The sequence below is a fragment of the Argentina silus genome (genome assembly GCF_951799395.1).
Source record: "Argentina silus genome assembly, chromosome: 19".
NCBI lineage: Eukaryota > Metazoa > Chordata > Actinopteri > Argentiniformes > Argentinidae > Argentina > Argentina silus.
In genome coordinates this window covers 8,267,124-8,283,436 of record NC_139673.1, presented here as the reverse complement: position 1 = coordinate 8,283,436, position 16,313 = coordinate 8,267,124, and the positions used below count along the sequence as shown (strand labels likewise).

The window sequence follows — 16,313 nt, the reverse complement described above, 5'->3', positions numbered from 1 at the left end:
GGAACATTTTCAGGAGGCAAACAAACGAAGTGTCATTTTCCACCCTCTCTTGAATGAACAATCATTTCCTGTGTATCCTGTGACTGTTGAAAACACAGTACACTTCCCTATCGGGCTGTACGACTCAAAGTTCTCCTTTATGACATTGTGATTCACTGCATGATTCACAGTATGCGCCAACATCCAAATAGTCTTTCGAGCCTACACATCTCAAACACCGTCTCAGAGTCAGACATCGATAGCCCAAGTGTGATTTAAATGGTCTCAACTCCAACAGAATTCAACAGATATCGCATGTTTAAACATTCAACTGAAACCACATTTCTTTGCTCCTCTCCTGCTGGAATTTCATGTTCAGTCTTGTTAACCTTTCATGTGCTGTAGAGAAACTGAAGTAAAGGCACAGTAAATAGTATGTTGTTCAGTAAGATTCATCAAATTCATGTTCTGTTGGATATGGTATAGCCAGTGCATTCACAACTTTTTCCTTGTGTCTATGCACACTGTGTTTTATCAGCATTGACACTAACTGATCTCAGGTGATGTGGTACTTGATTTTCCTCCTTCAACATGTACCAGATCCTTTTTTTTTTTTATCATCTCAGTGTATCTGGAATGAGAGGAAAGATCTATAAATCATCAGCTTGGAATTCGTTTTGTTCTACTCCCGAACTAGATTTATGGAAAGATCACAAGGCTGCATATCAGGACTGAATGTAGGGATGTAAAGACGCTGATAGTTTATGGACCATAGAGAGTTTTTTCTCTCTCTCTCTCTCTCTCTCTCTCTCTCTCTCTCTCTCGCTCTCTCTCTCTCTCTTTCTCTGGACTTCACAGTAACACAAAGCAAGGTGGCAGGGGTATAAATATCAAACCCATCCTGATTTACTCAGCTTTGACATGAGTTGATACAAACAATTCCCAACGGTTGTTAAACACTAAAGACTTTGTTTGTTGCCAAAATGTCGGAAAAAGACGGGTAAGGATGGGTTGTTCCAAATGTCAGCATGAACTCTGCAAGCCGTGCTGTACTGACGCTACTGTAATTTAGTCTGAATTGACTTCACTTACGTGTAAATGTTGCTAGCATCCGCATCTTTTCAGTTTGTAATTAGTGGTTGGACTGAGGCTTGATTTAAACACAGCAACCAGAGTACATGCTCTGCCAGCTCTAGGTTCATCTCAATGTATAACCAGTTGTACAGTGCATGCACCATGGAATCAATTTATGTCACTGTTGTCGTTCACTGGCTCAGTACATTAGGACTGCTAAGCTGAAGTCAACAAAGCTCTTTCAGGCTCTGTCAGACAAGCATTCAGAATGAACATTGCCTTCCAGTCTGACTGGTCTGTTGGCCAACAGAGCAGGGCTGTGCTGTCAACTTTCTCCTTCCTCTTTGCAACATATTTCCTTCCTAGACCCACACTATGGAAATGAGCACATGTTTCCAGACATCAGCTCCAGCACCAGGACAGGAAAGGGAAGTCAGAGTTCGGGGGTCAGAGTGAGTGAATCACCTGCAGGATTAATGCATGATTTGAATTGGTTGATCCTTTCATATGGGGACCCCCCCCCCCCACCCTCCACCCTAGCTGACATAAATCTTGATCATTAGCAGGATATCCCCAGCTACAGTAAGTTCCCTCTGGCGTGCATAAGCTCCATTGAACAAGGTCATTAAGGGAAGTTAAAAGGACTTTCAATTAGACAGAACCCAAGCTTTAAAAAAGAGAGATGGCAGAGTTTCAAGGTGGTGGGCGGCTCTCTGTGTCTTTGATCTGGACAGGAAAACAGACACACTCTGCAGAGAGAGCTCATGTACCACATCACAGCTCTGCTGCATGTCACTGGAGCCAGGTCATGTCTTTACCCCAAAATGACTGCATTGATTTCATGTAGGTTCTGTGTTTACGGAGCACTCTTCTTTTACAACAAAGGGCGTGTTGGTTTACAACCTCTGAGTGCTCATATTCCATATGTGCTTGTCTGTGATCTCAATCATCGGTTACATCATGTCCAGTTGAATGCTTTGTGGACGGTGTCCAGTGATCGTTTGTCTGAAGGGTGCAGCTGTGCAGAGTGTAGTCAAAGTATGTTCAGGTGTCATGGAGATGAGCACAGGTACTCCTGACCTGCCATGACAATGTGGTCCTACAGTCATACAGTGGATGTTTGTCTTGTACCAGGAGGCTATTCGTTGACCATACAGAGGCCATCCTCCAGGTCATGTGCTGTTTTCCTCTGGAACATGACACTTGTCTATTCTGAGCGTGGCTTCCCTGAAAGCTGCCTTACCGGCTCCAATATTCCTGCCTGCTGGTAATACACACTGTCATACAGCACTGACAGACGGCCCAGTTCCATTCTGAGTTGAGGAGCGTGGATGGCAGGATCTCTGGGTCCAACTCTGCAGACTGTCTGTCTGTCTGTCTGTCTGTCTGTCTGTCTGTCTGTCTGCTTGCCTGCCTATCTGTCTATCTCTCATGACCTCTCATAGTAGGGCCTGGTTCTCCATCTCTTAGTGAGGACCTCTTGTCCTTCCTGGCCTATTGGTCTAATGGATGGTATTTAATGTGGCATTGGTCCACTGTGACTGCAACACATCCCCCTTTCCCCTTAAACTGGAGTATTTTAGAAACATCAGAACATTCTTGGCATGTCTTCTATTTACAGGCCTGTAGTTCACTGAGTTTGTCAGCTATTTGCTTATTTACTTTAACAAACGAGGCAAAGAATGTGCCTCTGGATAAAGCTTGCCAAGTGGATTATAAATGTCAAACTTCAAATAGCTGGACAGGCGATATTGTGTGCTCTCTGTGTGTCTGAAGTGTCTCCAGATAAATCTTCCTCCTCCGAAGAGGACATGTGGTCCACACACTGCCTGGGTCAGACTCGGGCAGGCTCGCTCGCAGAAGGCAGACAGCTGCCTCGCTTCTCCACCGCCTGCTTCTGTGTGTGAATTAACGATTTCTTCTCCTCTCTAGATGACTGACGTTCACTGGGGCCGGCCAGATAACAACACAGTGTTTTAACAGTGTCCAAAACAGCCCTCCTTTGTCTTGGCACTGCTGCCTGAAGAAGCAGCCAGACTTCACAGAGTTGAGACAGTATGAGAGAGTTCTGAGGGGAAAGGGCCGGGGAAGGACAGAGTCGTTGGCGAGGTTCTGGGAGGTTTTTCTCATGTTGTTGTCCAGCTCTGAGACATACGGCCTGCTTATCAGGGGCCGAGGCCGATGGTTCCTTCCTGGTTTTCTTCAGGCCACTCTGTAATTACTGTAGCTAGCTGCATTACGTGTCATTCCCAGCTTTCCTTGTGTGATCAACTTCCTATTGTTTTCAGATAGCTGGAGGCTGTATGTTCTGCAGCAACAACAATGGATATCACGCCATTGATTTGTGTTTGACTGGTTGAATGGTCCATAGGGTTCAGTTTCTTTGGCCGTGGCTGATACAGTAGCAGTCACACTCAGAGTTATATAAACAGAACATCTGTATAGTATACGTATGGCTCCAGCAGTAAGACTTATGAGCCAATGTTTCCTGCTCTAGACCGCGTGTTGCTTGGTTGGCTGTCATTAGACCAAGTGTTGTGAGTCACGGTTGATAGCTCAAGGGGTATGTCCATGAAACCAACTCTGATACTGATCAAGAGCTAGGAGAAGCAGGAGCAATAATGCTTCATTTTGAGATTGTCAGATGTACAACTAACATTGGTTGAAGAACTCGTTCAGGTTAGGTTATTTATAGTGGCGGTGTGTGTTTGTGTTTGTAGGAGTATGTGTGTCTGTCTCCCTTTTGATTTTGGGCCCCAGCTGTAACAGGTACTGTACATATTTCACATCTCTGGAATTCCTCCTCTGTACCATAGGCAGAGGTAACAGCACGCACTGTGCTTACAATAGCCATTATCATAGGATAGGTATGTCCCAGTTTCAATATGGTAAAGCTATGAGGACTATAGTCTAGCACCTCTAATGTGGTACAGATTAAACATATTTATATTGTTTTAGATACCTATAACTATGAATAGGCCAGTGATGAGTTTGTTTGATTCTTTGTTAAACATTGATATGACAGGCAGCACATTTCATCATATCAATTCCCAGTGTTTGCAGAGTGATTGATCATTACCCCAGAGATCAATCAGCAACGGTCAGATATGATTTGTAAAACCTGTACAGCGTAGTGAAATCTGACATCCAGATTCACATAAAAACAGCTTGGAATTGTTCATTGATCTTAGCTGCTCTCTCTCTTAACTGCTCTCTCTCTCTCTCTCTCTCTCTCTCTCTCTCTCTCTCTCTCTTTTTTTCTTTTCTCACTCTCTTCACTCCCCTCCGGCTCCCTCCCTCTGTCTTTGTGTGTATGTTTTTATGGCTGTTCTGTGGGTTGCTGCTGTCTGCCCGCGATTGCCTTTCCATTCTGTCAGATGGAGATGGTGAAGTCATAGGATTCCATCTGGGACAATGTAGCGTCAGCGCTCAGCGCTGGCGAGGAGGTTAGCGAGTGCTACCTTTTCGTTCACCCACACCCACACACACACCACTTCTCCAGCAGATGGTTCTAATAGCTCATTTTGCCATTTGTGAAGCTTGGCACGCAAAACCCCTGGTTTTGTAATGTAGTTATGAACAAGAAGTCTTTATTTAAACTTTCCAAGCAGAAGTTATAGTTTCATGGAAGTTGGGAATGGTCTAATATCAAGATAGCCGCATTCAAAAATCGCTTCCTGAAGTTTTGTTTTGGCTGCACAGCCCCTTGTTAGTGGTTAACCAAGCAGTTGTTTACTCTCGCTCAACCAAAGTCCTCCTGTTTTTATTACTAAATCTATACACAAGAAGCTGTTGGAAAAACACTGTTGTTGTCAAAAATCCAGCAAGACTGATATCATCTAAGGACAACGGTAATTCAACGCATTTTCACACCACTCGGCCGTCAAAATAAGTTACTTCAACAATGGGCTGATTACAGATATGAAACGGCTCCACACCTTCCTGGTAATAAGCAACCCTCTTACTACTGAACAGAATAACACAACCTTTTCCTCATCTCTCTCTACCCCGCCCAATGAAAGCACCTGTATGCTACGCTAAGCCTAGCCCCTCCCTCGCCACTCATAAACAGTCACATCAGAATTAACTCAGTGATAAAGGACTTACGGAGTGGGCTCTGCAGCGTGAGCATGTCATTGGGTGACTCGTCGGTTCAGCCAATGAAAGGGCCGGACGGGGCGTTGCCTGTGGTTCCGTGCTGATGGAGCAGTTCAGTGCTATGTGAGGCGTGTGGCGTTGGAATGCAGGCTCATTGAGTGTCGGGCTTGTCTGTCTCCAGAGAGAGGCCTCCAGGGTTTATCTCACACCAGGACAGGAGCTCTCTCCTGGGGCCACTAGGGTGTACGGAACAGCGTGGGGTGACAGGACAGGAGTGGAGCCCCTCCCACTGTCCTCAATACGATGTCATCTCAGGCAAAGCAGCAGCAACAGCAACAACAACAACAACAGCAGCAGCAAAACAGGATGCTAAACCTACAGCCAAGCAGAAAATTAGGCAGAATAGAATTAGGGTTTATTTTAGAACCTGATAAGATGGTGACCACAGATTTTCCATGTCCCCGGTCTACTTCCACAGTGCGTCACTGAAAGCGGTCTGAGAACCCAGTATTTGAAGCCTAGTTTCAAGCTAGCAGTACTTTTTACCCCCTACAGTACGTGCAGGTTTCTTATTATGTGTCCTAGACTGAATACAACTGTTCTGAATGGACAGCCAGTGTATCATTCTCTCAACACCTGCTGCACTGTGGAACACAGAGAGAGCTCGATCACACGTCCCAAATCAATTAGACAGAAGAGCTGTTATCTCCCCCCCTGGGCCCAGACCCTCTAGTGTGAGTGGGGCAAGGACACACACACACACACACACACGCACACGCGCACGCGCACGCGCACGCGCACACACGCACACACACACGCACACACACACGCACGCACACGCACACACACACACACACACACACACAAACAGGCGCAGGTCCCCGCCTAGGCCCCCATGGTGTAAGTGGGGTGAGGGGGGACACTGAACCAGGTCGTGCAGGGCTGGGTGACCTCTCCCCAGGCTAGCCCAGCCCCCTCCACGGGTGATTAGAATATCAAAGAGAGGCTGTTCTCTAACCTCACGGAAGCCCTGGTCTCCACCCAAAAACCTCCTGCATTTTTAAGAGGAAAGTTTCTACATTTGGCTTTGATGCTGAACTCTGGTGCTGATTCCCTGGCATGACTTTCATATGTCTGATGGGTGGTTTGAGCTGTGGGAAGAAAAAGTTATTTTACTTGCGTCAGTTCCATTTCTCGATATATGGGTGCTTGAGAGTAACACGCGATTTGTCTTATGTGTACTCACACGATATATGTAAATACATGTCAGCACACCTCACAATAATCAAGAGTGCCTTGGTGGTCTCATTTAGGGAAGGTGTGGCCTGAGATGCAGGGTTACCAAGGCAACTCTGGCCACTCAATGTTAAAGAGAGGTTGTCCTCCAACTCATATCTTCTTTTGAATCCCACCGACCTTTCGAGACCTGTCAATATTATCATAAGGAAGTCAACGGCTTTGAAATCCAAGAGAGGAGTGAACTAAAAATACACAACTTTGGGGAGTGTGTCCCGGGATGGGAGGAGGTGTTCCCCTTCTACTGAAAAAAAAACGCACCTCTGTCCAGTTTTCAGCTGGAGAGCGAAAGCCGCAAGACAAACACTTTTTTCTGCCTGCATAGCAGTATGTCTATAGCCAGCCTGACTGCTAAGTCAGTGATGTGCAGAACGGCATGGCTAGAGCTGACTGACTCGGGCCTAGCTGAGCTGTCTGTTGTTTTTGTCCCTGGATTTGTTCATTTCAATTCAATGAGATGCATATCACTTTGTATGCATACGGTGATATTCCCTCTGTCATAATCCCACTCTTTAGAAATGAATGTCATTTAGAGAAAAGAGAAACACATGTTTCTATTTTAAACTCCTGAAACTTGGCCAGGACTTTTGGAAATGGCTATTGTATTCCAGCAATGACAACAATCATTATCGCGGGATCTATCTATAAACATAATGTTATGACAAGTTGTATTCGTTCATCAGCAGATAAAAATGCTTTCTTCGAGAGGCCTCACAGAATAATAGCTTTCGGTTATACTATGAACTTTACTGTATGTTGCCCTACAAGTATCAAATGACTCCATGTTTAATGATTAAATGCTTTAATGAGTCGTTGAAGTAAAGTAAATGCCATGAGACTGCTTCAGGGGAATAGGAGTGGTTGTTGCAGGCTGGCTTCTCAACTCTAATAACCGTTAATTTTTTATCTCAGTTACATAGCCATCTGTTAAGGATTTCTACGCTTCTGAAGGCCGTGAGATGACATCAGACCCTGTATGTTCTTTTCTTACCACCTCAGATTGGGCATGACTGTGGCGGGGGCCGGGAGGTGGGTGTAACCACCGCACAGACAGCTGTGGGAGAGAGACGGAGAAGGAGGAGAGGGACAGAGAGCCAGCCAGCCAGCCAGCCAGCCAGCCCAGGACCCTTCACACTGCCTGGCGGAAGATGGGGGAGATGGAGGAGGACAGGGACCAGGCAGGGAAGCTGCTGGAGGCATTCATCCAGGCCAACACCTGTAAGGGCACCCTGCAGGCCTTTAACCTCCTGTGCAGGAAGCTGGAGCTGGACCCTCAGGAACATGAGACCTTCTACAGCAGCCTGAGGAGCAGGGTTACCTCCTGGAAGGCTAAGGCTCTCTGGAGCAAGTTGGACAAGAGGACCGGCCACAAGGACTACAACAAGGGCCAGGCCTGCATAGGCATCAAGGTAAGTCAGCTAACTGACACTCATATTGTAAAGCATTAAAACAACGCTAGCTTTGTTACATGGAAGACAATAGAGACAAAGACCTCATAGATCAAAATTGCCCTGATAATGCACACATTACATTGATTTGAAATAAGATTTGAAATGTTCATACTGTACATTCATGATTGCTATGCATTTGTGTGCTTGTGAGTTGTTGATGGACTGTATACCAGGGGAGGCTGGTGGAGGTAGAAATCATTGTAATGCATGGAATGGAATGAGAAATGGTATCATACTCCGATATCGTACTCCGATTTCTACCTCCACTAGCCTCCCCTGCTGTATATCCATGGCTCTGACCCAGAACCTCCGGACCTGTGCTTCAGAATGATTCAGGTCCTCATTGTGACAGGTTGTGGCTGATTCTCAGTGATGTGCTTTTCTCTGCTGTTATGCTTCAGACAATCTGCACTGTGTCCTTCCTGCCTCAGGAATGTCATGTCATAGAGGCAATGTCAGGGTCATCACTTTAAAGTGCACCTGTCAAGACATATGAAGTCAGTTACATTTCTCTCCCTGTCTGCAGCTGGCGCACAGAAACAGCTGAAAAAGTTTCATCAGACATCAGGCTTGGGTGTTTGTCACAGCTGTCACACACACACACACACACACACACACACACACACACACACACACACACACACACGCAGACGCGCAAGCACACACATGCACACGCGCAAGCACACACACACACACACACACACACACACACACAAGCACACACACACACACACACACACACCCAAGCACACACACACACACACACACACACACACACACACACACACACACACACACACACTTTTCCCAGCTTGGCAGAATGGGGTAACGCATTACAAAGCTACACGGCGCCCTCAATCAGTCACCAGAATGCTTTCATTGCACACATCCTTAGACAGCATCAGTCAGCGAGTGGGATGATTGTTCCTGGGTTATAGTGGGGGGGGTTCTTTATTAGCCCCTGCTAAAAGGTTGGCCCCCCGCCCGGCTTGTTATTAAAGTGTGTTTTAACTGTTCTAAAATGAGCTGAGTTTTATAAGCTCTCTCAGCCATAAACCAACCATACGCTGGATCCACACTCTTGATCTAAGAGCCATGCCGTGATTAGGTTCTGTCCAAGTTGTAATTAAGCTTTCGTTAAAAAAAAAAAAATCTCGGATTGTCTTTTGTCTTGTGCCAAAGCTTTTCAGTCAGGTTTCCTCCTTCAGATAAGCCACAGAATAGTGTTGCAGAATGGAATTGTTTATCAAAGTGATAAAACGGATGAAGACGTGGGTTATGGCTTATGAAGGGTACTGTATGTTACTGTACGAGAGTCTCGCGTAAAGGTTTGATTCATGCATGATGACGGTGTACAGTGTATCTAAGGGTTTTGTGAAGGAAAGACCTTGTAAAAAAAAAAGGGGAGGCGAGCATTTAGAATCGACCTATTCCTTTCATCTTATGTTTCAAGGCTGTGTACATGGGACTCAAGACTTAATAGACTCTACGAACATCTCCCACAGATATTCAGTGCGTGGCTCTCTCTCTCTCTCTCTCCCTGCTCTGATTAATTACAGACCTCCTGCCACAACTTGATGAATGACTTACTGTACTTCTTCCCAAGGCGAGGATGACGTATGTGATTGTTTGCTGTTCAAGCAGGATTCACAGTGAAAGATGTGATATCATTCTGCACCCAGCCACCAAATGCCTGCTGGACGTGCAATCTGTATAGGATATGAGGTCATCATCCCTTGTATTACTCGATACAGCTGGCTGGAATGCTAATGACACACACTTATGGTTTGTTTCTTCTCTCTATGGTTTTAATGTGGAACAAAATGGAGGCCATTTTATTTTTATTTTTACCATGTAAATACAACCCAGACATATTGAATAGAATATGTAACATATGTTACTGGGCATATGCTCTTTGATTGGTGATGCTGTTCCATTTTAGGATGTGTCATAGAGCAGCGCTTTTGATCCTACTGTAGGAAATCAGAGCAGCTTGTTGTGTTAGTATTCAAGTTCAATTTTGCTCTTATCTTCTGAGAGGTCTGGAGAAGTGGGATGGTGTGGGAAATGAAGTGGCCCATAGAGAGACAGACAATTTTCCAGGGCGGTGCCGTTGGCCAGTGCCAGATTCTATGGAAAGTATTTGGATGGATCGGTTCTGGCCTGAAAATTAGATCCTGACCTGTTCCACTGTAGTCCCAGTTTACCTCAGCAAAACACTTCTGCTATTTTTGTGTGTGTGTGTCTGTTTGGGTGTGTGTGTGTGTGTGTGTGTGTGTGTGTGTGTGTGTGTGTGTGTGTGTGTGTGTGTGTGTGTGTGTGTCTGTGTCGGTTTCTGGCTTTCAGCAAGTGAACCCTGTAATTATTTGAAAGTCACATTTAGGACACATTTTCATATTGCAATAACTAAATGACCATTGATTTATAGTCTCACTTATGTAAACACAATTCCCCTTGAGGTACGTAATATCTTTGGAATAGTTTTGCATTCATGAGATTCATACGGTCATAAGTGCTAAATCTCATTTCCTCTTCCTTATGTAAACTGTATTCATTAGAACGTTGCCACATACCTCAACTATTAATCATATGGAAATGTTTCCCTGGTTGTATTATTGTTTAGCATGCTATTATTCAGCTGCCCCCCCCCTGTCTGGAAAAGAGGGCCTTCTGACAAAATTACAGTAATGAATTGAGTTATTTACTGCAGCAGCTTGGATTTACATTAAAGAATAAAGAACACTTTTAAAGGATTCATTTCCTGCTATATTATTTCCCCGCATGCCAGATGAGTCCTCCTTCATAACTCAAAGTTCTATGCTCAAAGTCTGCGTGGACCAGCTATATGGAGTACTCCAGTACCTCTTTAACCTGAGCCTCAGCCATGACATCCCACATCATGAAGACCATGGAAAGACTGGTGCTAGCATAGTCCCCCTGCAGTTTGCCTACCAGGCAGACATTGGTGTGGATGATGCCATCATCTACCTGCTACACAGAGCTCACTCCCATTTAGATAAGGCTGGCAGCACTGTGAGGGTCATGTTCTTTGACTTCTCCAGTGCATTTAACACCATACAACCCCTACTACTTGCGGAAACAATGGACTCTCCCATTGTTTCCTGGATTACAAACTAACTACCTGTACGGCTGCAGGGATGTGTGTCGGACTGGGTGGTGAGCAGCACTGGCGCCCCCCAGGGGACAGTTCTGGCTCCCTTCCTCCTTACTCTCTATACCTCAGACTTCAGGCACAACACAGATACTTGCCATCTGCAGAAGTTCTCGGACGATTCTGCTATTGTGGGATGTGTCATTAGAGGCCAGGAGACCGAGTACAGAGGACTGGTGGACAGTTTTGTTGAGTGCTGTGAGCAGAACCACCTGCTACTCATACTCAACATCGGCAAGACAAAGAAGATGGTGGTGGACTTTAGGAGGACTAGGGTCCCCCTGTCTCCTGTTTCCATCCAGGGAGTGGACGTGGAGGTGGTCCAGAGCTGTACCTGGGGGTGCACCTGGACAATAAACTGGACTGGACTGGTAACACAGATGTCCAGGGCCAGCTTTATTTCCTGAGGAGGCTCAGGTCCTTTGGCGTGTGCAGGACTCTGCTAAACATGTTCTACCAGTCAGTGGTGGCCAGCACAATGCTGTATGTGGTGGTATGCTGGGGGGCAGCATCAAGGAAGGTGACACCAAGAGGCAGAACAAGCTTATTAGGAAAGCTGGTTCTGTCCTCGGTGTCACCGTGGACACTGTGGAGGAGGTGGCCAATAGGCGGATGAGGACCAAACTCCTGGGCATCAAGGACAACCCCTCCCATCCCCTACATGACACTATGGCAGAGCAGAGAAGCTCCTTTAACAACAGATTACTACAACCACATTGCACTAAGGAGCGCTATAGGAGATATTTTCTGCCTGCTGCAATAAGACAGTACAACTCCTCTGGCTGGGATCAGGGTGATCGGAGTCAGGCTGGGGGATGTTAAATCACACTGGACTGTTCTTACTGTATATAATGTTTCAGATGTCTATTTTGTATGTCTATTTTATTTTATTTTATTATTCTATTTGTGATGTAAGCTGCTGTAACGCCTTAATTTCCCCTCTGGGATCAATAAAGTACCTATCTATCTCTATCTATCTATAACAGGTCGGCTTTGCCAAAGCTGTAAATCTCATCCTGGATACCCCATAATTGAGAGTGTGTCATCAACATTTCCATGCCTAGCCTTCTCCGCTAACAACTGTGACATCCTGACAGATGGACCTATTTTCCCTTGATTATATGGTTTGATGCTGTGGAAAATTGCTCTTCCACCGAGCGAATAACTCATTGTCTGCAATCTCCTATACAGTAACAGTATGATTTGAGAGGTAAAGACCAGAGCTACACACATCAGTGTGCCCTCCTTGGTCTATTTCATGCCCAAACAAGAGTGTTCCTCCATTTGTCCTGGTCTAATTCCCATGAAGGTTGCACTAACCCGTCTGCGAAGGCTGCTGGTTTGTGTTGTGTCTCTCCCGGTGGTCCGCCTCAGTTGATTGAGTACCTTTAGTCTGGCGGTGTGACCCAACACAGCGTGAGTTGCTGCCGCGCGCTAGGCTAGCCTAGGTCGAGCTAGCTAAGCTAGTGAGGCGGAACATCATGTCTGCAGTGCAGACCGGCAGGCTCAACTCACCTCACACACTCAGTTGAGTTTGTTTGAGTCTAGTGGAGCCAGAATAAGCATGTGTGTTAAGGAGCTCTGCTGAGCCCAGTGTGTGTCTTGGGGGTGTTCCTGTCAATCTAACCTGGCTGGCCTGGCTAAGTAGCCAGCTAGAGCCACTGTGGTAGGGACCACCAGGCTGCTGATGAATGAGACATACTCTACTCCGTCAAGAAACAGTGCTGTTATGATGATATTATATGATCCTGCAGTGTCCTATGGTCAGGACCTCCTGTCCTAAGACCGGATCAGAACCTCGCCAGATTAGTGCCAACCATTTGATGTTGATGTTATGCACGCTTTCCATTCTGATAAGCTTGTTTGATCTGGACTCCATGGTCCACGTTCTGTATGATGGGAGTATGATTGACAGCTCACCAAGCTCCAGGTGCAGTGAGCGATAGAACAGAGGGGGAGGTGAGAGGTGAGGAGGAGGAGGGAGGCGGGGGAGGTGGAGGTGGAGGTGGAGTCTTCCTCTCCTGTCAGGGGTGACTGGGGTCACAGGTGGGAGAGTGGACAGGAAGCAGATATGCTCTGACTCACCAGTGCTGTGATAGGCCCTCAGGAAGCTCCTCCACTCTGGGATAACACAGCAGCAGAGTGTAGCCCCTCATCTCTGAGATAACACCGCAGCAGAATGTAGCCCATCATCTCTGAGATAACAGCAGAGTGTAGAAACAGGCAGAAACAAAGCCCTCATCTCTGATAGCAACGCCATAGAAACAGACCCAAACATAAATACTTTGACAGTGATGATCATATCTGTATCAGGTTTGATTACAGGACATTCCACATTGTGACATGCGGTTAGGTACATCTGAATAAATAAAGCTCTGTGTATGAGACAAAAGGCAGTGTTTGACCCCCCCCCCCCCCCCCTCCTCCCCCCGCTCTCCTGTCGTCAGAGGTGGTGGGGTTTGTGTTCAGAACACCTGGCTCGTCTCCACTCCTGTCTCTCCTGTCCTGGAGGTGGTAAAGACTGGAGCCTCCTCTACTTTAATCACTCCCCTGTGTCTTGTGAAAACAAGCTGGCCAAAGCCTGTCCAGACAGAGATACAGGCAGCAGCCAGCCACCTGTGTTTGGGTAATACCTGGGAGAACCTGTCTGCATGATGAATACCTCACACTCATGCCCCCAGGCCCCTCACCAGGCCCCTCACCAGGCCCCCCACCCCCTCCACCCCCTCCTCATCCGATGACACACCGCAGCCTAATCACACATGCCGAGTGAGAAAACAGAATGACTAAAGCCCAATCTTATTTTTATAGCTGGGAGCAGCGGCCCCATATATGGTGTGATCTGGGCAGTTGGCATGGGGAGCTCTGTACACAGCACCCTGGGAGAGAGAGAGAGAGAGCGCTTACTCACAGAGAGAGAAGGAGAAAGAGGAGGGAGAGAGGAGGTGGGAGAAAGAGCGGGGGGGGGTAGAGAGAGAGGGAGTGAGGAGAGCAGGAGCGGGAGAGAGAGGGAGCGAGATGGGGAGAGAGACAGGGAGAGGAGGAGATGGGAGAGAGAGCGCGGGGGGGGGGGGGGGTAGAGAGAGAGGGGGTGGGGAGAGAGGGAGAGGGAGAAAGAGGGAGCGAGATTGGGAGAGAGACAGGGAGAAAGGAGGAGGGAGGGAAAGAGAAAGAGCAACCCCAAGGAGCAGCACAGAGCTATCCAAACACGTTAAGGTCCCGGGGGTTGAGGCAGGAGCTGAAACACCAGGGGTGTCACAATATTGACATGAGAACTGCCTTCAGGCAGATGCACAGGGTGACAGGAAGTCCCTCCCACTGTTCAAATACGCTGCCTGCCCTCCCTGCACACGAGATGGATTTAGAGGTCAATCCAGTGGAGGCGCCCCTGTGTCGTTAAGCCAGGTGGGTGGGATGGGACGGCCAGGGGAGGAAATGAAGGCTACCATATGAAAAGGTCACAGTTGGGCCAGTGGGGTCTGGAATATGGCTGATCCTGGTTGAAAAGAAAGTGTCCCTCAGATAGACTCTTATTGGTAAGGTTATGTAAACAGGACGTGGCCCACCTTGTAGGGCCCAGCAGGGGCTGCTGACTGACTCAGTAGTGGTTTGAAGATGAGATGGTACACAAGAATGAACCTCCACCAAAAAACAGTCCCTCTTTATCCACTCCAGAAGGATAGATGAAGTCATGTTCTTACCACACATTCTCAGACGGATCCTGTAACCCCAGGAAAACTGACTTCATGCATATTTGACTGTGGGAGAAGGCATGAATCATCTCTTTGATACGCCAGAGGCTGTAATTGTGATTTAATGTTGAGGTAATGGTACACGTTCTCCTGGCAAGTGGGGGTTCATAAGTAACACATCACACGACACTAGGCACTGTAAACATCCGCTCTCGACGCTGACTCTGTTTACTCTTGAATACTAGGGTAAACACTTACGAACTCACCTCCTCGTTATTCATCTGTTTTATTAGGGATGTTCAAAAACGAATCTAAAGGTTTTATTGTCTGTTATTTATGATGGTGATAGCATCCTCATGACCTTTATGAGGCATGCCAATAAATCAACGGGTTCATTTTCACACCTTGGGTGTTGGAATGTTCTATGCAAACGTTTTGTATTTCGAGTTACACAAATGTGACCCTGATGTGAGGTTTTGAATTGGGCCTTTTGATTTGTGTCCCATTCCCACCTGCGCTCATAATGATGGTCCCTCTGTCATTGTGTGGCCCTGTAGTGCCTGATCATCGGGGGTGGTCCCTGTGGCCTGAGGACAGCCATCGAGCTGGCTCTGCTGGGGGCCAAGGTGGTGGTCATCGAAAAGAGAGACACCTTCTCCAGGAACAACGTTCTGCATCTCTGGCCCTACACTATCCACGACCTCAAGGGTCTCGGTGCCAAGAAGTTCTACGGCAAGTTCTGTGCTGGAACCATCGATCACATCAGTGAGTATACCTAGACATGTGGGGCGAACATCTCAGCAACACCTCTTTCCTGTGATACTGTACATGTCAGTGGAGGCTGGTGGAGGTAGAAATTGTAATGCATGGAATGGAATTTTATGCGATTAGTGATTTCCACCACTTATTTAAATTCATTCCATTTGCAGTATTTTTTGCAGTAAGGGAATATCTTCTGCATGCCATAATTTTTTGTGAATTGATCATAATAGCTTACACAAAACCAAACCTGTGCCACTTCAAAGCTGTCTCCTGTATTGGTAGCATGACAATGTCAAGGTTGTGAGCGACAAGGTGTACCTGCCACCTGCTCTTAGCAACTGAGATACAAAGCAGAGATGGCAAGTTTTTCTGTTGAGAGAAAATGATTCGGAGACCAAAGGCCAAGTTTGGTTGTGTGTGAATTCAATGAGTGTCGAGTACTTGCTTGGTAGAAAAGCAAGATATCTGAATATGTTTCCCTGGGTTTATGATCTTGTCTTGTGTTTGGCAGGTATTCGTCAGCTCCAGCTCATGCTGCTGAAAATAGCCCTGCTCGTAGGCGTGGAGTTTCACATCAATATAGAGTTTGTCAAATTGCTGGAACCTCCAGAGGAGCAAGAGAATGCCGGTAACTGACAGTCTGTGTACCTAGACACTTATCGACATCGTCCAACAACTACCCATTGACTACTCATTTCTTTAACCTACAGCTACAAGTTCACTTTCAGGGGGATTTTGGTTTAGTCTTGTTTAGACAAGAGCTAAAGTTCAGTCACAGTATTTTGGCCC

The 16,313-nt window shown here is 46.6% G+C and overlaps 1 protein-coding gene across 1 annotated transcript in view; it reads left to right on the top strand.

Annotated features, from left to right (window-relative positions):
* mical2a (microtubule associated monooxygenase, calponin and LIM domain containing 2a) overlaps positions 1–16,313 on the top strand; it is a 44,426-nt gene that overhangs the window by 1,532 nt on the left and 26,581 nt on the right. The window contains exons 2-4 of the mRNA XM_083690927.1: positions 7,447–7,856; positions 15,320–15,527; positions 16,036–16,152. Of these exons, the coding sequence (XP_083547053.1) occupies positions 7,596–7,856; positions 15,320–15,527; positions 16,036–16,152 (586 nt within the window). The 5' untranslated portion in view covers positions 7,447–7,595. The remainder of the gene's footprint in view (positions 1–7,446; positions 7,857–15,319; positions 15,528–16,035; positions 16,153–16,313) is intronic.